Source organism: Rhodamnia argentea, chromosome 2, assembly GCF_020921035.1.
Source record: "Rhodamnia argentea isolate NSW1041297 chromosome 2, ASM2092103v1, whole genome shotgun sequence".
In the NCBI taxonomy this organism is placed as follows: domain Eukaryota; kingdom Viridiplantae; phylum Streptophyta; class Magnoliopsida; order Myrtales; family Myrtaceae; genus Rhodamnia; species Rhodamnia argentea.
This window is the reverse complement of record NC_063151.1, coordinates 30,788,601-30,811,738: the sequence shown is the minus strand read 5'-3', so window position 1 is coordinate 30,811,738 and position 23,138 is coordinate 30,788,601. Positions and strand designations below refer to the sequence as shown.

Genomic DNA, 23,138 nt, shown 5'->3' with positions numbered 1-23,138 from the left:
ATAGTTATAAGAGAAAAATTATCAAAAAAGTACTAAATCCTTTTTTCACTTTTCCTATTCAGTTTTAAACATTTTCACCTCTTGCTAATTCGATCATATTAGCTATGTGAGTTTTTCCTTTTTGCCCTCACCTAGGTGAGCGTCGAGCGACAGCCGCCCTCGCACCACCTCGCCAGCCCAGGCAAGGGCCCAAAAAAAAAAAAAAAAAAGCTTCCTGTCAAAACCAAGGGGAAACGTGGGCTAATATACAAAAGAAGCCACAAATTTCCCAAGCACTTTCCTCCGGTGCCTATTAATTCAGTTACGTTTGCCAATGTAGGATTGGATCCCCGAGATTTTATTCAGTTGTGGAGCTATTGAAACATTCAATTTCACTCAATAGCTTAGTTGATTGGAACACATGGATTTCCCTATATATAAAAATGATGAAAATCCTGCACGTGAATTTCTACCTATACAGAAATAACACTTACTTTCAACCGCAAAAGCAGGACATGGTGATTTTCTACGCATTCTCTTCACTTCACTCAACACACTTCAAACATGCACAACATCAAGTTTCATGAACACGGTCACTTCGCCCAATGCCCTCTCATCAAGTTACCAAGACACAAATTCCAGGCCAGACTGCTCTGTAATATTATCAGCTTCAAACATTGGATCGAAACCTTATAATGACGTCCAAGCACATCATGCACAAGCCCACGCTTCATGTGCTTCATAGGGAAACTAAAGACACCAAAACATGCAGATACGAAGGAAGAAGGAAACTCCAAAATGCCTCCCAACACTTCCATGTAACAAATTTTCTTCTAAAAAAAAAAAGCAAGAAACAATTCAAAGAATGTGCCACTGATAAATAAAGATGGGAAAAACAACAATGCTCACGATATAACCTAACACTTCGGCGGAGAAAAAGGGGGTAAAAACAAAGGAAGCTTGGGTGAGTTCTAAGTTACTAGTGTGTCCGAAACAGTTACACAGCGACATCCTACATTTGTTGATTGGGAAAAAAAACCCTAAAAGATGACAAACATAGAGATAGAGAAGGCATCCACCGTTGCTCCTAACTTCCAAGAGAGACATCGAACACCTTTAGGCAGCTGCTTGGATTGGTCGGTTTGTTCTGAAGCCACGGCCCCTTCCACGAGTTCCCCTTCCCCTCCCACGACCTATCACAAAGCACAATGCACGATTGTCAAGACTCACACCCATGATAGACAGAACATAGATCTCCCACTTAAATTGCACATGTTCAAACTTTCACAGGGGGCCTTGCAAAAGAAACAGCTAACAATCAAAAATACAACACAACGGAACCAGTAACACCAACAGAACCGTGTAACAGCACATCTTTCTGCAATCTTCATTTTTTCCAAATTCGAGGACGGTGATGAGGAAAAAGGCAAATATGGAAGGATATGTCTCGATATGAAACAACTTACATGAGACATATCATATTTCCAAAGTTATAAGTTTGAATTTTCTATAATTCAGATTATGCAACATATCTAATGCCAACCAACTACAGCAACCAAACAAGTCACTAACAACTCATATGTTCCCAAGGAAATACAATTTACAGTGCAATGAAAGAAGTCTACACACAATGTCAACTGATGAAAGAGCACTTCAGGGAGCAAATAGATTAAAATTATACCGCGGCCTCGAGCAGGCGGCTCCTGATAATATCCACCATCTTGCTGCATATCAGCCTGTGGTCCATTATATCCTCCTCTTCCACGTCCACGGAAACCACGGCCTCTTCCTCGACCCCTGCCTCTGGCATATCCTCGGTTGTGCTCCCAACCCCCATCGTCATAATCAGCATTCATGTAACCATTACCTAAAAATGACAGCATAACTATTCACGTCATAGATTTCCAACAACATAGAGTCAAAAAACCTTCAAGAATTCCAGCTATTTAGGTAGATTTCAGTAAATAATGAGAAGAGATTGGTTCAAAAGCCAGACACAATTTATTGCTGACCATAACTTGACCCATGCAATCATGCTGGACTCTCCAGAAACTAGTCAAAATCGGGTAAGAGGAACACGATGACAGAAAAAACAATTAGTACCTCTACCCCTTGGTCTTCCTCTACCACTGATGACCCTTTCTCGACCATTTGGATAGCCCTCTGCAGTTGAGAAAAATAACCTTTAAATGATTCTTATGAGAAAACAAGTGTCAACAATAGACATCATTAAGTATCAATAACCTCCTTCATTTTCAAACTCCCCCAAGACCTTCACTTGTTCTGCAGGTAGTGGAGGCTGATACCTGCATTAAACAGCATCCAGGGGCTAATGAGATATGGCAGATACAGCAGATGAAAATTCAATTTCAGAAGTAAATTCTCTCACAAACCAAAAACCTTTCAAGAAATTGCCAACAGCATGCTTTTAGTGAAATATGTAGCCAGGACATATAGTGTAACACTAGAAGGGGAAAAGCTCCTTTTCAGCTATATCCAAAGAGAACAAGAGCATCTTCATTATAAAGAAATTATGGGCTGAGGTAATTCAAGGAGATATCAATCGTATTCAAAATGCTGCAGTAACTTCTTTAGACACAATGACAATTCAATCCGTCAACGAAAAGGGAAAATAACATTCATGAAGCAGAACGCACTGTCAGAGTGAAAATTAACTTTGCATTGCAGCTAACTCTCAATTATACTATCCTGAAAGATGGAAACTCCAAGATCAAACAAATAAGTTCTATTAGAGCTCTGAGCTTAACCATTCATTCTCAAACATTCCTACACAAAGAGTTTGAACTATTTAATGCATCCTTAAACCTCAGATATCTCTCACATGATACAACAAGATCAGGGGGAAGAACAGAACAAGAGACAAAGGAAAAAGATGTCGATCAGATCACAGTCCAGAGCATGCATTTCAGCAATTATAGATGCTCATATAGGCTTTAATAGAATGAACTTTACAAGAGTAGTAGACCTAGTGAAATATTTGTACAAGAAAGTTCACAAGAAGGGACAAACCAATATGCACACTTATGGAGTTTCATTATTGACAGTAATGCAATAAAATCAATCAAAGCATAATGTATTCAGACTCACCCTACAGATGAAGTATCCAATTCCTCCTTTGACAGGGTTATCGTAATCATCGACACGTGCCTTGTAGTCTCCAATCTACACAAACATCCAGGAACACCCGTAGGAAAACGTGAAAATGCAGGTCATAACTGGTGTAGAAACTCAAAAATACAACTCTCTTATTTTCAAATTGATAATGCTCTTACGGAAGGAGTCCTTCCTCAAGGGGTTCCCAGGTATCAGTTATATCTGTAGATCCAATAGTTGTTATTTGATGAAGACCCACAATTCTCCTCTGCACATATTGTCACAAGGAACAAACTTATCTCACTAATAGAATAAGAGTTGTACATTTAAGGGAACACCTAGCTTAACACATACCTTGATAAGCTCCACTATGGTAACAGTCTTGTTAATAGCTCTTCCCATTGCCTTGAAGACAATTTCATTTGAACCTTTCTCCTAGACAACACAAACAACACAGATTCTTTCCTCAGCATCTTCATAGACAGTGAAGAACGTGAAACAATCCGTGAAACGTCCATCAACACAACAAAACCCCGTGTTAACAGCTAGTTCAAGAAATATAATTATTGTACTGATGCTTTTAACCGGAACAAAATATTTCCCCCTACTTCCTCCCTTGTGCTCGTACTTCATAAACAGTGCATAGTAACATATATGGACATCCTAAAAGTTAAAGTCACGTGCAGCTTAAAAAACCAACCTAACAACATCATCAGAATATCCACATGCATCATGTTAACCTACGCGCGCATTACCTAATCAGCGCACACAGAATATAATTTCACACAAGAACATTAGAGCCAGCGCCAACAAGTCCAAATGCAGCTAATACCGCAAATCTCCAAGCAGGAACCCCAAGAAACGGTTGCACAACAGGGAGAAACTATCATCTTCAAGCTAACAAAAAAAAAGGAGCAGGAAAAACACAAGTACCTGAAGCAAGCCCATGGCGTAGGTGATGTAGCTCCGCATCCTGCCCTGGCTGGTGATACGAATCTCATTCTCGTCAATCGGTGTGTCCGCCTTTGGTTTCTCAACTCTCTGGTAACGATCCATCTTCTTCTGTCACCATCCGAAATTTTCTTACAAAAAAATAACAAAATGAAACCTCAAAAGCTAAAATCCCGAAATTGCAGCCGAGAAACCTCGATCTGCGAGAGAGAACGAGCTCGACGGAGCACCGGCGCCTCTCAGAAGCACTCGGCCGCGATTCCAAAGCCGAGACGGCCCCAGCACACCGCAGCGGCGGAGAAGAAGGAGGAGCCGCCGCCAGGGATCGACGCAGCGAATCGAGGAAGACGGAGATAGAGAAGAGAGATCGAAGCAAAGAACCTATACCTCTCGCACGGATAGAGTTTTCTGGTGCACGGATAGAGAGAGAGAGCCCTCTTCTACGGCTTGTTTCTTCTCTTGACGCCCTAAACCGCTCGCGGAGGGAGTGCCGAGCTTTTATATGGGGAGCCGGAGGAGGGGAGCTAAACGAAGTTACCTACACGTATGCACGCGGACTCGTGGCAAAAACTGCCCTCGGAACTACTCGTTTAATCCGGAAATGCAATTTCGACCCAAAAAAAAGAAAAATTTTCCGGGAATGAAAAACAATTTTTAATTTCGGGGGATGCTGAATAAAAAGTTTAACTTTTCATTTCATCGATCTTGTGGAGGACTTTATTATGTGCATTATTTGGCAATTTGCACGCAAATTGTGTTACGGCATGACGAATTTCTCGTTGGTTTCTGACCTTTCTGTTTCCTTCGTGTAATTTGTAAACAAGCGAGACGAACGTTATGATATTTTCACAATTCCCGCGAAACAGCGCTCCGTTTCTTGAAAGGAAATCGAAAGTAGGCCGTCGATAAATTTCCTAGCCGGTTATTCTTGCAATGAAACGTGGCTTAGCCTGTTCATTCTTCATCTCGTGATTTAATTCAATTGGCGGGTCAATTTGTTAAACAGTTAATTGAGTTTATGTGTTTGGTGTGAGTAAATTAGGATACTGTGTTTAGATTAAGTTATTGGAGAATTTTGTAAATGGAGATTTAACGGGAGAATGCTGACTATGGTAACTCGTGTAAAACTTAAAAACATGGAAAGCAGAGTAGTGCAAAATCAAATGATGATGAACGTTAATAGTGGATGAGTGTGTGATTGTAAGTATATATACATTTGTGAGTTTTACGTATTAGTTTGCAGGTCTTGTATCTTTGTCATACTTAACTTTTTTTTAATCAATTGTCATACTTAATTAATTTGTGTTTTCACCCTAAAAATAATTGGTTGAAAGCCACAAAAAATCCTAAACTGCGCTTCCCGTGACACAATTTCCCCAAAACTTTTTGTGATGCCAAAAATCCAAATCTCATACCCGTATGATATAATTACCTTAAACTTGTACCAATGTGATACATATTTACTCAAAAACTTTTTATCATGACACCAAAAATCCCAAATTTGTACAAGTTTGGGATTTTTGGCGTCGTAATAAAATAATTTAGGATAAATATTTCACACGGGTAAAAGCTTGAGATTGTTGGTGTAAAAAAAAATTGAAGTAAATATGTCACACGGTCCAAGTTTAAAGTTAACAAGTTTGAGATTTTTGGTGTCATAATTAAATTATTTGGGATAAATGTTTCACACCGGTAAAAGCTTGAGATTTTGGTGTAAAAAAAAAAACTTGGAGTAAATATGTCACACGGTCCAAATTTAGAGTTTTTGGTGTCATTTAAAAAAAAATTAGGATAAATGCGTTATAGTGGGCATAGTTTAGGATTTTTGGCAACTTTTTTTCTGAAATAATTTTTAGGGGAGAAACGCTAATAAACTATAAAATAATAACCGTAGCAGATTACGAGATTTGTGTAACTTCGTTGTGATTGAACTCTAAAGATCGCCGCATCAATTGAGTTGCTTCTAAAACCCCAACCTTAGTGGAATCACACTATGATAAGTTTCAATTAAACAATCAATTTAAACATACATTGTGATAAGTTTCACTTAAAATAGCAATTTGATTCATTGGAACTCCATTTCTCTTGGTAACATGAATGACGGGAACCATAGTCTGAACTTCCAGAATTGATATTCTGTGCAATGTATCCATTGGGAGGAGGTTAATTTTTTGCGATACTTAATGTAAATGCTCTCGCTAATCGAGTGTCGCTTGTTTCATAGAAAAATTCACGATAAAGGAAAATGTTTTATGTGGAAATCACTTTTCAAAGAAAATGGATAGTTCTCGTTTGTTTGATGAGTCAGAAAAAATGATTTCATTCTTATAAGAAGGAAAAATTATTTTCCCCCAATCTAAACTTATTGTTTCGGTCCATAGAAAACGTTTTTCATAAATCGATTAGTTTTCCGCCGTCATGCAAATACCAAATAATCGAAAAAATAATTTTCCGGTACAGTTTTTCTTCAAATAAATGGACCCAAGAGCGCCACGCGTTCAAACGCTGGCTCATGGCGTTACTATTACCCAATCCTAACACAGAGTAGCAGTGACCTTGCTTTACGGCGAGAACATAATGGGCCAATATAGAGAGCACAAGTACTCAGGCTTCCGTTCAAATTGGGTTCCGAGGGACCCAAACAAACTCCAGCTTTTTTCTCCATCGTCCATGTGGAATTCACATTGACAGTTTGCAAAGGCGTGCCATTTCAACACCCTTTCCATGCAAGGGCCTTTCTTTACATGTAGGCAGAAAATTGTAAGGCATTGAAATGATAAGTCCCATCATAAATTCACATCAGCAAATGAAGTCCAATATAGATTCCGAGGAAGCGGTCCACAGAATTTCATGCATCCTTCTACCTTTTCTGCCTCCCAAATTGGTGCTTCCATCCATGCGCGTTGTGACAGAACCCAAGACTAGCGTTAGCTCCAAGGTGCAACACAGTCCCCTCATAAGATGTGATTGGAAATGTGACCTGTTCACTATTTGAACTAGCTTTCTCATCAATGTCTAAAGCGGTTGAACACGCATTCTTTTCTATTATCTACCAATACGACACTTGTTACTAAGACCCTGTTTATGTTAGTAAGATATTTTGCAAGCCAGAGTGTGATAACCAGAATTTTACTGGGCGATTTATTCGCTTATAGTCAGATAGATGACTGCATACAACAGAGAGATCCCGGAAGCTCTGCTTCTCTGCAGAAATAGAACTCAATGACATCGAGCAAAGTAAGACATAGTCTGATTTATTTTAGAACCGGGTTTTTCACTTGGAAAAGTGAATGGTTTCCTATCTTCTTTGTCCCTGTGCAGCAATCAGTGGATCGATAAAGCTCCTCCATCCATTGTAATCTATAGGGGAGCCAGCATCGGGCAATAAGAATCCATTTAAGAAGAATGACGGAGTTGCATACACTCCTTTTGAAGTACTATACTGCACGGCCAAAGGGTAAATGGAAAGGTATCAGGAAATGATAAACCCGAGATAATAAACATCAATCTTTCAAAAATAACACGAGTCGTCTTGTTAGGCTAAGATTTCGATCATTAATAGCAAAAGAAAAGGTGGTTGATCTGTTCTTACCTTGAAAGATACCCTTGTTTTGAGATCAGTTAACCGGTCATTGAAACCTGATGCAATGCTAGAGTAGTAGGAGTTCCCAACCACTTGTGCAGCAAATTTCACAATAGAATTCACAACAGCAGCCCTTGACATGTTCTTCGTCTGGTCATTGTAGAATCTTTCCTGTTTGATTGTATGGATGAAATTTAGTCAATCTCATGTTATGTAGGGAAGAGCTCTTTGAGTCACTACAGTGAAGAATGATGTATTTTTTTGTAGCAACATCATCAACCACCGCTTTTCGACTTCTCTCACGTACTTGATTCAATCAGGCTCATGACAAAGATAGTGCAGAAACAGGTATATTTGAAGAGGCAGAATTGAAGAAGGAATAATGCAGCGTTGGATCTACTGGATGAACACGTGCTGGGAAATCAATCATAAAAGTCACGTGGTGGGTAGAACTTGCTAGATGCCATAGTCATGCATCTAATGATCTTCTCCTCTTCAGTTCTTGTTGACTTACATATACACCACGAGACTTCCGCATAAAACCTCGTTTTCTACTCTAGCCTCACCTCAAGTCAAAGGGACCATTCGATCAGCATAATAGGAACTCGCTAAATATTCTGCAGAAACCCAGAATTGGAGCAAGATAGGTTTAGGACAACAGAATCCAAGAGTCCAACAGCACCATAAGGATCTTGAAGCCTGACTTTAGAGATTTGACAGCGGTACATCCAATGCATACAACAGGAATAGATTGTTCTAGTAAAGCTACTTCAAGGAGTGAAGTCCTTAAGTTGCAAATAATATCAATCAAGCTCAATGCATTGATCATGGAATTTGTGCAGTAGGAATGAGTATACAATGACGCACAGTTAAATATTTACAAAATGGGCTTTTGGGGTTTTACACCCCTGCAAGCAAAGCAAGGGCCAGAGCTTCCCCTAATGGATAGCCAAGGCAATAGTGTGAGTAATACCAACCTGCTGCTTAAAAAACATCTCCAGCAAATGGAATGTAGCAGAAGTATTCAGCGCGTTTACGATGTGCAAAGCACGGGATGCAACATATGCATTGTCGTGGTAACTGCAAGCACAAAAGATATAACCAAATGTCATCAAGCATTCTAAAATATAATTATTCAACCACTATCGAATAACTTTTGTACATCATACTTGGTCCATAAATGCCTAACAGGGAGCAAAAAGGGCGAACTTATAGATTCCCACCTAATTTCGCTATTTTGGATTAGCAGTAAGACATTACAGATTCCAGTCGGTGTTCCTGAATGTGAGACATCATCAAGGTAAATTGCTCCTGAATTCATGAACGTAGAATGGATGGTGTAAACCATAACTCCCGCTTTCTTTCTTTATTTTTATTTGTTTATTAAGTATTTTGCTCAAGAACTTTTGCTTTCCTGACGACTGGCGGTAGTGGCCATTACAAGAGTGTGATTGAAGGCTCGAAAGCCTGGCCAATCTTGGTGCTTCTGTTGGTTTACTGGAACGATACGTGCACTGGGAATTAATTAACGACGTTAATGAAGGAATGTGTCAGCAAATTTCCCATCATTCTGAGCCACGCAAATACAAAATGTAAGCACAAATTCAAATTGAATCCCTCTCGGGTAGAATTCAAGAACCTCGACATGAATTTGCTTTCAGTACGAGACACAAGTGAGATCCAAATGTCCGAGCAGTTCCAAAAAACAAAAAACAGAAAAACCAAGGACGACGAAACGACCAGCCTTCTAGCGATGATGCAAGTTGTAACCCGATCAGGTGGAAACCGAGTAATTCTCGGCGCTTGCACAATATTCGAAGTCATCGGTCAATCAGGACCAAAAATATAAAAAAAGATCCAGATAAAGAAAACCAAAATCAGCTTCGTGTATCCGAGTAAGTCGTCGAAGCTAAATCCATCGAAGCCGGATTCAATTCGAGTCATTCGACCTTCTCGAGCATGAAACTAGAACACGCGACGAATGAGCTAGAGCTACGTAAGTGAAAGCTAGAGGAGAGACGCTCACGCACGGCAAGGGAAGCAAGTGAACGACGAGCCAGACGCGAGGGCCGTAGTACTGAAGCGCCTGCTTCAGGGGAGGCCAGGAGTCTCTGCTGTCCGGGCAGACCGGGTCCAGGAACGCCTCGACGACGACGGTGTCCGAGTCGACTCGGTGATCGGTGTACACGAAGCCGTCTTGCCTCGGCGGCGGCAGGGACTGCGCGATCGCCCCCGAAGCGAAGACGACGACGACGACGAAGAAGAAGAAGAAGAAGAGGAAGAGGAAAGAGAGAGTTCTCGGTGTCGCCATGGCTTTTAGTATCGTTTTCTGGCGAGAGGGTGAGTGGGATGGCCTCTCTTTGGTAGTAAGGTGGAACCAGGCGCATGTTCTCTTTATTCCGCTGCCGTCAACTTTGTCTTCAATGGTTTTTTCCAACTTCTTCGGATTGGATTCTATGGTTCCGACCTAGATACGCTAGGATGGAAATGCATTTGCTCTCAGGAAATCAGAGCCATTGGATCACGGGTTTAATTTCATTGTAGGAATCACGACGGTTGATGTGCATTGCCATTGCGAGCACTCTACCACAGCATATAATAATTGTTCCGTGATAAAATAAAAGTCCTTGCTCGCATTTATTCATTTCCCCAAAAATAAAAAAAATTTAAACAATATGTCTTTAAAAAATATTACTTATATATCAATATATTAAATAAATTATATTTTCATCATTCACCAAAATATTTAAATAAAAATTTTTATCGAAAATCATTTGATCGAATAGTTGACCCAGCTCCTTGTTGTTTGAAGAATCCCTCTATTTCAATTGATATAATTAATTATTTCAAACGATATAGATAATTATTTTAAATATATATTTTTAAATTATTTATTTTTTATGAAATAAACGAATCATCATTTCGATGAAACTCGATAAAGCAAGCCAATTTGATCCTTGTATCGACCTTTATCGTAATTTATTTGGAGGATTCTTCTAGAAGTCCATAATTTGTCTTCCTCACGTTTACTTTGACTATTCAAAGTCTTGATTTTTCCTCCCCACCACGGAATGCTCGTTTGAGAAAATCATAAATGGGAAAGTTAATGAGAAGAAAATTCTTCGAGGGAAAAAACTATGGAAAAAAAATTCTAGAGGTATTGCATTTGTACAAATTCAATCTTGAATCTTTCAATTGAATCAATTTAGGGTCAAGCCTTTTGGCGATTTCGTAATGTAGTCGATCTAGCCAATTTTGATTGAAAATCGCTAACATAGAAATCGGTTGTCCTACGTGGCACGACCGATGCCGATATGGATAAAAAAATTTTACAACTCCAGGCAATGAGGTCCCTCACCAAGATCTAGGTAAGGGTGCCCCACATTTGGGCAAAAAGGGAAGGACACAAAAAAAAAAAGAGGAAAAAATAACAAAGAATATCAAAAAAATTAAAATTAAAAAATTATCCATGTCGCCTCTGGCCATGCCACATAGGATGATCAACGTCCATGTCAATGATTTTTTAAGTGGTCAATTTGTTTAGAACTAAATTAATCAAATTGAAATATTTGGAATTGAATTGATACCGATGCAATATATTTAAAACTTTTTTTTTGTACTTTAACACCGATGTTGCAAGAACGATGAAATAATTGTTTAGTCACGAAAATGAGGATGAAACAACTTGTGATAAAAGATTACGCAAATCAGCGATCTCTAAGGGTGGTGCGCATGAAAACACTTCTTCATGAAAAATCAACTTTTGATCAGAAGTTGATTTCTCTACTTCTTCTCAAAAGTAGAAATTGATTTTTCTACTTATGTTCTAGATTGACTTCTGATCGAAAAAATTCGTTTGATAACGGTTGAAAATTTCTTCTTTTGAAACATTATTAACAAAATCTTCGGCGGCGGTGGTCAGTGAGGGCACGGCGGGCCGAGGCGCAAGGGCGGGTCGGGTCGGCGGCCGGCTATCATAACAACGGTGGTCGGCGGAGGCGGCGGCGGTGGCGGCTGCGGTCATCGCCGATCGTCGGTGGCGGTCTCCGGCGGCGGGGGCGGCGTTTGGCGAGGGCGGTGGCTGCTGTGGTCGGCGGCCGCCGGTCACAACAACGGTGGTCGGCGGAGGCGGGTGTGGTCCAAGAAGTTATTCTGGAGTCGAGAAGTTAAAATTTTTTACTTCTCAAAATTGGCCAAAAATCCTATCAGAAGTGAAAAATCTTACAAAAAGTGAAAAATCCTATCAGAAGTCAATTTTTTTACCAAATGAATTTCTACTTCGATCAAGTTTTTATCAAACACATTTCTCCGTCGGATGAGCTTCTGGCAGAGAAATGCAATTTCCGAAGTGTTTCCATGCGCACCCTTAATAGAAAAATCAACTTATACTTTTGAGGAGAAGTAGAGAAATCAACTTCTAATCAGAAATTGATTTTTCATGGAGAAGTGTTTTCATGCACACCCTAAGCTTTGGGCCATATCCTCGCAATCTACATGTGACTTGCCAATCGGCTTATGTGCAAATCCAATGTTCGCAAGTGTTCCGTTTCAATCAACATTTATGCCCCAACAGTTAATATTCGTATTATTTAGACGCACTATTGTTTCGCAATCGTTTGGTTCGTCATCGTAATTTCAACGGATGGAATCCCATTCCAAGCTCGTGCCCATCGCCTTGTACGCTCCATTCGACAATCGAAATGCGGAAACGAAGGACGTGTCTATGCAGAATTATGGTCCCTCGTCGTTGTCCATTCTTCATTGTACTCGCATCTCTTTTGACTTCTCTTAAGATGAAAGCCTTCGGCTGTCAGGAACGCCAACTTAAGACGGAAGGCCTAGGTCGTCGGTTAAATGATCCGAGGTGAAGGCCATAGACCACCCGGATTTAGCCGATTCCCGGAGGACGAAAGCCCTTACGCCGTCGGGGACGTAATTGTACTCTTGATGCTACCGGCACTAAACCTATAATCCTTTCCAGGATCGCTGAAAGACGAACCGCATGCTGCAATCGCAACGAAGCTTAAGGGGAATTTGTGAAGTGGAGGGAGCAAAGGACCTTGATATTATCTAGAAGAGGAGCGCGTGGAGGACTCTACTTGGGGAAATGCAATGTCTGGTTGTGAATCCGAGGCTGCCGTTTAATCGAGCTCCCTGAATAATGAATATAGGGAGATGAAAGCAAAAGATTGAAAGAGACAAAGGATAAATTTGGGAAGATGGGAGAAGTGAACGGTGTTATGTGAAAAAGAGATCCTACAAGCCTTAATACAGGTACCGATACACAATGGAGATACAATCATTCAAAAGGAAATGGCGTCTTAATTTGCTAGCACCTCACCTATAAGTTTCGGTCTCAAATTTTCATGACGTAACACTCTTGAGAATTCTTGAGCGCTCGAGAGTGGAGGGCAAGTGATAAAGGAATTTCTAAATGACCCGTCAAAAGATCATATAACAGTTTCGAGTAAACAAAACCCACTCATTGAAAACGGATTGTCAACGAACCAAACATACTTGTTTAGTCTAGAATAGAACATCATTTAAACCCCATCTCATTGGCAACTACAGCGGTGCCTTTACTAATAAAAAAGCCATTCATGTATTATGCATTGTGGAAGCGTCGAGCGTTCTCAATAGAGTGCATTAATTCCCCCGGCAATTGTCGCCGAGTATTGCCAATTATCAGCCAAGGGAAAACGTCTCTATAAGGTAAAGTTGTTCATTTAGATAAAAGGGTCGGACCCTTGAGATTGAGAATCCTCATTTGAATACTTCACATCCGGTTTCTCTCCCAAAATTAGCGGGGAGGCCCAATTTGAACCCGAAACCCGGACGCGTTGACCCGGTTACTCTCGGTAAGATGGCCGTCCAAGTTCGACATTAACACGCGCATTCCCGCATCGTCCCCGTTGGCTCCGCATTCGAATGAAAAGTCTTGTCGTTTTTAAAGTCCCCCGGGGCGATGGAAATGGGATATTCCTACGGCCGAAAAAGCATCATCCTCCGTCGTTTTCTTTTCTCTGCCTCACGATTTTCTCGTTCCATATGTTCGACCTGCTTGAATCGCTGTCGTGGACCCATCAATGAAGTTGCCAATGCATTCACGTATCGATTGATATCCGACACGATAATTGCTGAGGCAATCAATTAGTTACACTTTGTCGAATGTGGAAGCATGACAGTGATGGAAACGGGGTATTTTATAATTTCCCCTTTTATTTTCGCTCAGCCAGGACTGATCCTAGCGGTAGAATGAGGTCCTAAATCTAATTAAGGGTAAAAGTACAATAAGAATGTCAATATTTATGTATAACGCTAATTTTAGTGTCAATATTTTTTTTTATCACTTAAGTGCCAATTTTTTTGAAAAATAATTATTTCAGTGTCAACTCTAATGAGAATCGCCGGAAAGCATACGTGGCGTATACGTGGCTCCCCGGAGCATCCTAGTCAGCAAAAAATAAATAAAAATCAATAAAAAAATCCATGTAATATTAAAAAAAGTAAAAATAAACTAAAAAGCTGAAAATAAGCTAAAAAAATAAAAAAAACAAAATATTTTAAAAAAATCTAACGTTGCGGTGGAGAGGGCTACGGCCCTCGTCGATCCCCGACGACCCCGCCGAGGCCTTGCCGGGGGTCGGCGAGGCCCGACCGTGGCCGGTCGGCCACTGCCGGCAATGGTGAGCGGCGGCGGCGGCAAGGCCTCGTAGCCCTTGCCGCTACAAATGCAAGCTTTTTTTTAATTTTTTTAAAGTTATTTTTCTATTTACTTTTGATTTTTTAAAAAAATTAACTTAATTTTTAGGTCCATGTGGCATCTAAGTGGACTGAATTTCAAAAGAAAAATTGCCACGTGGACGCAATGTGGACAAACTTTTTTTAAAAGAATTCCACAAAATAGTAAGAAATTAATAAAAAAAAATGTCACTTGTACTGTTTGGACGGAATTAGCACTTAAATAATCATTTTTTTGCCGAAATTGGCGTTTAAGTGATCGTTTTTTCTCCGATTTGGCACTGAAGTGATCCAAAAAAAATATTGACACTAAAGTGAGCGCTATACACAAATATTAGCACTCCTGCTGTACTTTTGCCTCTGATTAAGTATATATTCCCATTTGCTCATGGGAAAACGACAAAATGATTCTTGAACTTGGGTCCGATATATAATGTTATCTCTGAATTTTTAATTTGTTTAAAATGATTCTTGAATTTTGATCCAATATTCAATGTTGTCCCTAATTTTGTAGACAGTTTTATATAGTTTAGGGACTACATTGAACATCTACCCGTAATTTATGGATCACATTGAACAATTTTAAAATTTAGGGATGACATTAAACACTCGAGCCAAACTTCGATACCTCGATGCATAAATAAAAAATTCAGGAATCACATTGCACATCGGACTAAAGTTCATGGATCATTTATGCTATTATGCCCGTATAACTCAGATTTGTAGGAGTCTCACATGAAACATGCAAATAGCTAGTATTACGGAGTTGCGATTGAATATGACATTTCCCTTGAAAAGTAAAAAAAATTAAGAGCGCCTTTTAGAATCAACCAAAATAGGTTATATTCATGTTGGGGTTCAAGAGTGAGATTGTAAATAAGATACTTTCAAGAAAAAAAAAAATACCATTCCGAAAGAAGTATAGTGTATCTATTATTTTTTCAGGTCGATATTTGAAGTTTGAAAAATTATGTGTCCAAATGCAATGCTAATGTCAATTTTTATGTACTTGAGAAGCTGCCAAATAATTTGTACAGAGTAAAAGCAAATTGCGAAAGCTCCAAAATTAAGAAAATTTGGAGTCTTTTTCTTGCTTTTCATGCGATAAATTAGGGGGAGATGGGGGGTTCGAATCTCCACCTTCGGGAGGAATTGGGGTGGGGACGCGTAAGGGGAAAGTAGGGTTTTCTCAACATGCGCACACACATAGCACACACGGTAACTTATAAAATAAAATAGAATAGGACTACAAAAAAATTGTGATAAATTATGTTGATTATTGTTTCTAAAAAATTCAATTTTATGTGTAAGTGTTTTAATGTGACCAACTATTTTTTGCTTTCAAAAAATGAATGAAAAATTTTATGCGAAGGCAATCAAACGATCTCTTATTTACCGTCCAAATTTAATTATGATTTTATTAACTCATTGTTTCTCTTGTCAAGTGTAGGAAGTACGTGGAATGGGACTCTTAGGATGTAAATGATGACCAATCTATTTCTCTATTTTTCTATTCCCTGAGATAGGTTTGGAATAGAAATATGTTTGGCAAAATAATTACATTTTGTTGAAGTTATCATACATCGGCTGTGAAATGGGTTAGTGGTCGATTTATAAGTGTGAGGAAAAGTCTCATCAATTAAGTTAACTTTGGGGCGAGAGAGATCCAAGACCGCCCAACACCTGGTATCGAGTTCGACTTATCAACAAGTTTGGATCTAACAATCACATGGGAGATATGTATTGTTATTGTTGGAGTTATCCCATATTGATTGTTGAATTTTCCTTTTTCAAGCTAGATTTTTTGGGGTGAGAGAGGCTCGGGGCTACCCAATACTTTTTTTTTATTTTAATTTCTAAGGCAAATACTTAGTTCAAAAATAGGTTTGGAACATAAATGAGAAATAGAAATTTCCTACTTTTCTTTTTCCGATACATAAACATAAATAATAATTCTTTTCATCACTCACTCCCTCTTTCTCACCCCCCTATCGCCGCTCGCCAATTCGCCATGTGTTGATCGCTGGTCGTAGTTCTCCGGTCCACCGCTAGGCAACCATAGAAGTTTTGCATCATTATTAAACGCGTTTTCCTGTTTAGAAACTTGAATAGAAGAAATAGCTCTCGGGAATAAAATGATTATCATTTGCGCTTTGCCTTTTTAATTTTACTTTTCTACTTTCTTTTTGAACTTTGCCTCAAATACTTTTTTGCCAAAAGAATAAAGAGTTTTTTCGAAAAATTTCAAATAAGGGCCCGAAATGCCTTCGTTTTTTCAAATAAGGGTCCGAAGTGAATCTTATTTTAAATAAGGGTCTAAAGTGCCATCTTTATTTCAAAGAAGGGCATGATCAAATGCATTTTTGTCATTTTCTTTTTAATTTTTTCCTTTTTCTTTATTTCTTTTTTCCTTTGTTTTTTCCCATACCTTTTTGCTAGTGGTTGGCGACCAGCGAGAATTAGGAGTGGCTGTCAAGGCAAGGCCGCCCTCGACGGCCATGAGGGACAGACTGAAAGATAAACCCACTAGAAATGCCGAGATACGGGAGTGAGTCACATGAGAGAAGGTATCGGCTGAAGGTCCTCAGACTACAACGGGCTAGGCGGCCGGCGACATGAAGGATGGTCAATGTGTGACTAAGCACCCGGACTCTGTTGTGACCAAGCTCCAAAGATGTAAAGAAGTTGAGATGAAGGTGATTAAGGAGAAGAAGGCACTGGTGAGATCATCCGAAAGAGAAAATCTAGAGAGGAGAAATGTGGTGGTTTGTCCTTTGTCGAGTGAGGAAGAGCGCATGTCGAGGTTAATCTGGTGCTGCATGGTGATGTTAGTGATGAGCTTCAACGGAGCTAGAAGGGAGTAGTGATGGCATTATCGGCCTATTGGAGCTTGCCGATCTCTGCTCTTTCGTCATTTGAAGAAGGTGAGACCGTCCCTTGTGGCCGTTGAGGGCAGCCTTGTCTCGATGGCCACAAGCCGTTGACTCGCTTGGGCGGGGTGAGGCCGCCCTCACCTCGATGGCCACATCTAACTCTCGCCGGTGGACAGTCATTGCTTGAGATCCGCCATAGATGAAAAGGTGTGGAAAAAAAAATAAGTGAAAAAAGAAAGAAAGAAGAAAAGAAAAAAAAGAAGAAAAAATGCAAAAGACTAGGGGTTTTTTTTCTGAACAAAGAGGCACCTCATAGGTTCATAGCCTTATTTAAAATAAAATTTACTGTAAATCCTTATTTAAGGAAATGAATAAACTCTAGATCTTTATTTGAAAATAGTTTTTTCTTTACAGTCCCGTGAAACCGCTCACGACCTCCGGAGAAAAAGGCGAGAGAGTACGTGACTCCCCAAACACTCTCCCAATCCGCGACAAACTATCAAACAAAGCTTGGTCGTGGGAGGAAGCTACCTCATCTCCTCCATTGACGACGCCATTCACGTACCTTATTGCATCTCTCCTCCATCTCGGCACTCCGACTCAGTGAGTTCCGGGTCTCTCCATCGCATCGTTGCGTGCCGCATTGAACTGAGTTGGATTCACGTGTTTTCTGCGCAAGTCTCGTCGTCGATTCTGTCTCTCGCCATCTTTAAAAACTTTGGTGATCTTCTCCCTCTTCTTCTTCCGGTTTGAATCGCGTTTTCATTTTGTGAATTTTTACGCGTTTGACTAAGGTTTGAATCTGGTAGCCTCGAGCGAGTTTTAATGCTCTTGTCGTTTTGCTCATCAATGGAGTTTATGTCGTGATTATTTCTTGTTTCAATCACGAATCCGAGGCGCCTGGAAACAAGCGACTATTGAACTGAAAGCGTTGTGAAAATCCTTCGCAGTGGGCGAGTAGTGCTAAGTCAAGCTCGGTCCAGCAGTGGTTCGATTTTAGTGTATTTTGGCATCCTCTAGTCACTTCTTGATTCGGTTTGGGTGCGCGCGTGACTCGCTAGACATTCCCGATCGGTCACTTCGGTTGACGCTTTTCCTCTGTATAGATTTCTGAGCAGCTTGGGACTTGAAGATGGGAGTGGCATCTAAGAGTTACGACATGGAAGAGGGAACTCTGGAGATCGGCATGGGTAAGCTTTTGGCCCTCTCCGCTTTCTGATTTTTTTATATGGACAATGGAAATCTGCTGCGATGCCTGAAGTCCACTGGTTATATATACTATTAATTACTCTGGTAATTAAGCTTTGTTTGTATTGTGGGGAGTACCTTTGTCTCCTTGTTTGTGGCTTCTTATGTCTTTAGCCATTTAAATTTCACTGTGCTTGGAGTTGGAATCATACCTTTTATCATGGGGTATTGTTTCGGAGGTTTTCCATGTTGATGTAGCTTTCTTGTTTTTGTAAAGTTTTTTCTGCCCCTGTTATGACATTGGTTAAATCACTTAATACTTAGATCTATATAATCTCTATCATTTCACATGTATTAGTGAAGAGGTGAGGAAGTTCTAGCATGCCTTAGTCGCTGGGTCTTAGTTATCGGTTGTTCAGACAATTGCTTCACGACGTGCAGAGTATAGGACTGTCTCTGGTGTTGCTGGGCCATTGGTTATACTCGACAAAGTCAAGGTAAATTTCACTGGTTATAATTTTACGAGGTTTAGCGAACTCCTCTACTGACATGTTCAATGAATTTTACGTTATATCAGGGACCAAAGTATCAAGAGATAGTAAATATCCGCTTGGGAGATGGAACGACTAGACGTGGGCAAGTCCTTGAAGTTGATGGAGAGAAAGCTGTTGTGCAGGTTCAGTCTAAGTTGCCAGCCTCTTCTTTTTTTCCTTTAGCTCTCTTGATACTGCAACTTTGTCGGTTGGATTGTATCATTTGTGTCACTGTTGTGGTCAATACTTTCAGCTAATGACCTAGTGAAATCTCTGTCGTGGATTGCAAGCATCAGAAAAAGCAGACATGAAGAATATTTTCTTGGGTACATGTGATGAAATGTGAGGACATCATATGGGATAATAACTCAAAAAATTGTGATCGAGTTTCTTGAGGAGAACGATGATAGTAGTCTAATTAGCATTCCATGCTGGCAATTATAGATCCTCTCGGCTCTTGAGTGATGGAAGTCCAGTCACAGTGTCGGTTATTTTGGCTCTGAAAAAGGCGAATAGTCTTTCCTACGTGTCTCTAATTTTTGGCAAACCTTTGTAGGTTCTGTGATTCACTAGTTTCTCTGTCAATAAAATTTGGATATGGGTTTCTCCTCATGCTTGTGTGACCGGTGGTTGGTCATCTTAGACTTCCAGTATGTAAAGCTTTTCCATGTTTCACTCTCTTGTCGCTAGGTTTTTGAAGGGACTTCTGGGATTGACAACAAATACACCACTGTGCAATTCACTGGTGAGGTAATTATGCATGCTGTTTGTTTTAGTTTTCCTAATAAAACGATATTTCAGCTTCCTGTAGAAATAAAGAGTTAGATTTCTTTGTTCCGTGATGTTGGCAACAAGATTTCACTTGTAGCATGAGACATAATTTGGGATATGATATGGCCTTGGCCTCATGAAAGATCTGTCAAAAGTGCATTGTTTTTCTGCCTTCACAAATCTCTACAGCTATGTCAGCATTTACTCTCTTTAATCTTAGATAAGTAAAAGTACCTTTAGAAAATTTTCACGGAGTTCCTACATTTCCCTTCTAATGCAGGTTCTGAAAACACCTGTGTCCCTGGATATGCTTGGGCGCATATTTAATGGTTCTGGGAAGCCCATTGATAATGGCCCTCCAATTCTGCCAGAGGCTTACCTAGATATTTCTGGTGAGTTATGTTATTGTGACAGTATTTTTGATTGGCCATGGATCCGTTTTTATTCCATGGCACCTGTGGCAATCCCAAGAACTTTCTTGTAGTCTCATATGGAATGGATAAACTTTTCTCTTTCTTAGGAAGTTCTATAAATCCCAGTGAAAGAACCTACCCAGAAGAGATGATACAAACAGGAATTTCCACCATTGATGTAATGAATTCCATAGCTCGTGGACAGAAGATCCCACTTTTCTCTGCTGCTGGTCTTCCTCATAACGAAATAGCTGCTCAAATTTGCCGCCAGGCTGGTCTTGTGAAGCGATTGGAGAAGGCTGATGGTATTACCGAGGTATATGTAGCATTTTTATTGAGATTTCTGATCTTATTTTAGTTGTTACTTTCTTTGAGATTCGATGCTCTAAGTCTTCCTGTTCCTCTAATAGTACAAACACTCTCTTTCATTGTTATTTCTGAAGATTACAAATTTGTGTAGGATGATGAAGAGGACAATTTTGCCATAGTATTTGCAGCTATGGGAGTGAACATGGAAACTGCACAATTTTTCAAACGCGACTTTGAGGAAAATGGGTCAATGGAGAGAGTGACCCTTTTCCTTAATCTGGTAATTTCTAATGAGCTGATAGTTGATTGTGTCGCAGATTTTTGCTTTGTGGCAATTTTTACAAGTTTGTAGATTGTGTGGGTTATATATGGATGCCTAAATTTAATTTTACGAAGTTTGCTCTTTTGTTTAGGCCAATGATCCAACTATTGAACGCATCATCACTCCACGAATTGCCCTTACAACTGCTGAGTATCTGGCTTATGATTGTGGGAAGCATGTCCTAGTCATACTCACAGACATGAGTTCGTACGCAGATGCCCTTCGTGAGGTAAGGATAGCCTGAAAAAAAGTTGCCATAATGACCATATAATGAGAGTTAGTCTTGCTGTTAATTGTTCATTAATGAGGCAAGCCCTTGCTTATTCGTTTCTCCTCAAGCACTGGAAAACTGCAGCTGGACTTGCAATCAGTTTGGGGCCAAAAAATTCTTAGCCCTTTACAATTTCTGACTGATAATTCTGAGCTGTCATCTGCCTGTAGGTATCAGCTGCACGAGAGGAAGTACCTGGAAGGCGTGGGTATCCTGGGTACATGTACACTGACCTGGCAACGATTTACGAGCGTGCTGGGCGTATTGAAGGGCGAAAGGGCTCCATCACTCAAATACCTATTTTGACTATGCCTAATGATGGTGGGTTTAACGCTTATACAAGGTCTGCAATGAAGTCATTTCTCCACACCTAATATAGTTATTCTTGTTATGCTGATGAGATGTCTATAATTCACTGTTTATTCATTAGATATTACGCATCCGACTCCAGATCTTACTGGTTATATTACTGAGGGGCAGATATATATTGACAGACAACTTCACAATCGACAGGTGAGTCGGGCTCAATCAAACGTTAGGATGCAGAGAACTCGCCCCGACTCCTTGTACCACATTTTGTTCTTATAAAATTGTTCCTCCAATGCATCGTTATTGTCCCAAAGAGTGGCATAATTGTTCTACTACTTTTGTAAGCCTAAGGATACAAGTACTTTGGTGCATGGAAGCATTCATTTTATGAGGTGGTTTATACGCTTCTTTTATAGGACAAGTTAATGAGCTAGTTCAGTGGCAAACATAATTAAACCTTAGTTTGTTCCATGACATTTGCTGCTTATGTGATAGATCACTTAATTTATTACTTTGCCAAATACTCTGGTTGTATGGCTGGAAATGTAATCTTTCTGACTATACCAAAGGGTGCTTAGCTTTATCTTGAAGGCTTGACTACTAATAAGATCATTGTTTATACATTATTTCTTTTCTGAAACAGATATATCCTCCCATCAATGTGCTTCCATCACTTTCTCGACTGATGAAAGTAAGACATTTATTACTGCGTTTAATATTCCTAGTTCCCTTTGGATTAAGTTCGGGTGTTTGATCTGTACCCATTACCTTGCAGAGTGCAATAGGCGAGGGAATGACTCGTAGAGACCATGCTGATGTCTCCAACCAGGTATTTCTTTGTGAATTAGATAGTTTAATCTTTATGGAACTGCTGGTACTTGGTATTGAACTTTTTTTTCTGCAGCTATATGCAAATTATGCAATTGGGAAAGATGTTCAAGCTATGAAAGCTGTGGTTGGAGAAGAAGCTCTGTCTTCTGAGGATCTGGTCTCTCTCTCTCTCTCTCGTTCTCGTTCAAATTATTTGGATTCTCCTGCTTCGATGTTCTCCTCCTCTTCCTATTGTTTGTTGTCCACTTGATATTTTAAGTAATATTACGTGATCTCTTTTCGTGATATTTCAGCTTTATCTGGAGTTCCTTGAAAAGTTCGAGAAGAAATTTGTGATGCAGGGGGCCTATGACACCCGCAATATTTATCAGTCTCTTGACTTGGCATGGACTTTGCTTCGCATATTCCCTCGCGAGCTGCTTCACCGTATACCAGCAAAGACACTGGACCAATACTACAACCGTGACTCCTCAAACTGATCTGAAGGAGCTGCAAGCTTGTCACCAAAATCAGTTCATTTCATCACATGATTAGTCTTGATGCTGCTCACCAGGGCAGTGCCATCTTTTGTTGGCTTCCCTGAACCAACCCCTGTTTTAAGGAGCAACTTACGATGGCTCACTAGCTTCTCCAGCCAAATTCATCCTTATATGCTCCTCCCTTATACATAGTCGCGTAGAACTATAATTCCTCCCCTATATTTTCAGGGCTGTATTTATTGAATGAACTGTTTCGGATATTTGTAGAATGTTGGGAGAGAGATATGCTTATAATTCAAATCTGAATCGCGGAGAGTAGATACAGAAAATTTGTACGCATCTGTTCGATGTGAACTGCACGTAGAATTTCTTAGTTCTTGCCTTTAGAGTGGACACATTATGAACGCTCAACTCACCTGTTAATGGAATGTTCACCGCGAAAGTAATTCAGGAAGCATAGAAGCGGCATTC

General features: G+C 39.9%; 3 protein-coding genes across 7 annotated transcripts; 1 reads left to right on the top strand and 2 right to left on the bottom strand.

The window, feature by feature from the left end:
• Positions 1-839: 839 nt before the first annotated feature.
• On the bottom strand, positions 840-4,598 carry LOC115734944 (ribonuclease P protein subunit p25-like protein). Of its 3 annotated transcripts, none has more exons than XM_030665979.2 (9): positions 4,432-4,598; positions 4,027-4,155; positions 3,448-3,528; positions 3,273-3,361; positions 3,088-3,162; positions 2,224-2,285; positions 2,083-2,142; positions 1,661-1,846; positions 840-1,172 (listed from the first exon to the last, which is right to left on the bottom strand). In XM_030665979.2, exons 2-9 carry the CDS (start codon positions 4,147-4,149, stop codon positions 1,096-1,098), a joined length of 753 nt encoding a protein of 250 aa, XP_030521839.1. In that variant the 5' UTR covers positions 4,150-4,155; positions 4,432-4,598; the 3' UTR covers positions 840-1,095. The 3 variants fall into 3 exon arrangements, with proteins under 3 accessions (XP_030521839.1, XP_030521845.1, XP_030521854.1); XM_030665985.2 differs by having other exon boundaries at positions 4,027-4,152; positions 4,432-4,595; XM_030665994.2 differs by lacking the exon at positions 4,432-4,598 and adding an exon at positions 4,239-4,388.
• A 2,559-nt stretch (positions 4,599-7,157) lies between these two features.
• Positions 7,158-9,999, bottom strand: LOC115734696. Its single transcript, XM_030665598.2, has 4 exons — positions 9,658-9,999; positions 8,605-8,707; positions 7,637-7,798; positions 7,158-7,486 (listed from the first exon to the last, which is right to left on the bottom strand). Exons 1-4 carry the CDS (start codon positions 9,936-9,938, stop codon positions 7,343-7,345), a joined length of 690 nt encoding a protein of 229 aa, XP_030521458.1. The 5' UTR covers positions 9,939-9,999; the 3' UTR covers positions 7,158-7,342.
• Positions 10,000-17,647: 7,648 nt separating this feature from the next.
• On the top strand, positions 17,648-23,040 carry LOC115734687 (V-type proton ATPase subunit B 2). 3 transcript variants are annotated; one of them, XM_030665585.2, is made up of 15 exons: positions 17,648-17,844; positions 18,348-18,431; positions 18,871-18,926; positions 19,007-19,105; positions 19,653-19,712; positions 20,014-20,125; positions 20,254-20,462; positions 20,607-20,735; positions 20,869-21,006; positions 21,219-21,369; positions 21,479-21,561; positions 22,001-22,048; positions 22,133-22,186; positions 22,262-22,345; positions 22,482-23,040. In XM_030665585.2, the coding sequence occupies exons 2-15, from the start codon at positions 18,374-18,376 to the stop codon at positions 22,665-22,667; spliced, it is 1,467 nt and encodes a 488-aa protein (XP_030521445.1). In that variant the 5' UTR covers positions 17,648-17,844; positions 18,348-18,373; the 3' UTR covers positions 22,668-23,040. The 3 variants fall into 3 exon arrangements, with proteins under 3 accessions (XP_030521445.1, XP_048130702.1, XP_048130703.1); XM_048274745.1 differs by having other exon boundaries at positions 17,648-17,962; XM_048274746.1 differs by lacking the exon at positions 17,648-17,844 and adding an exon at positions 17,973-18,229.
• The last annotated feature ends 98 nt before the right edge of the window (positions 23,041-23,138 follow it).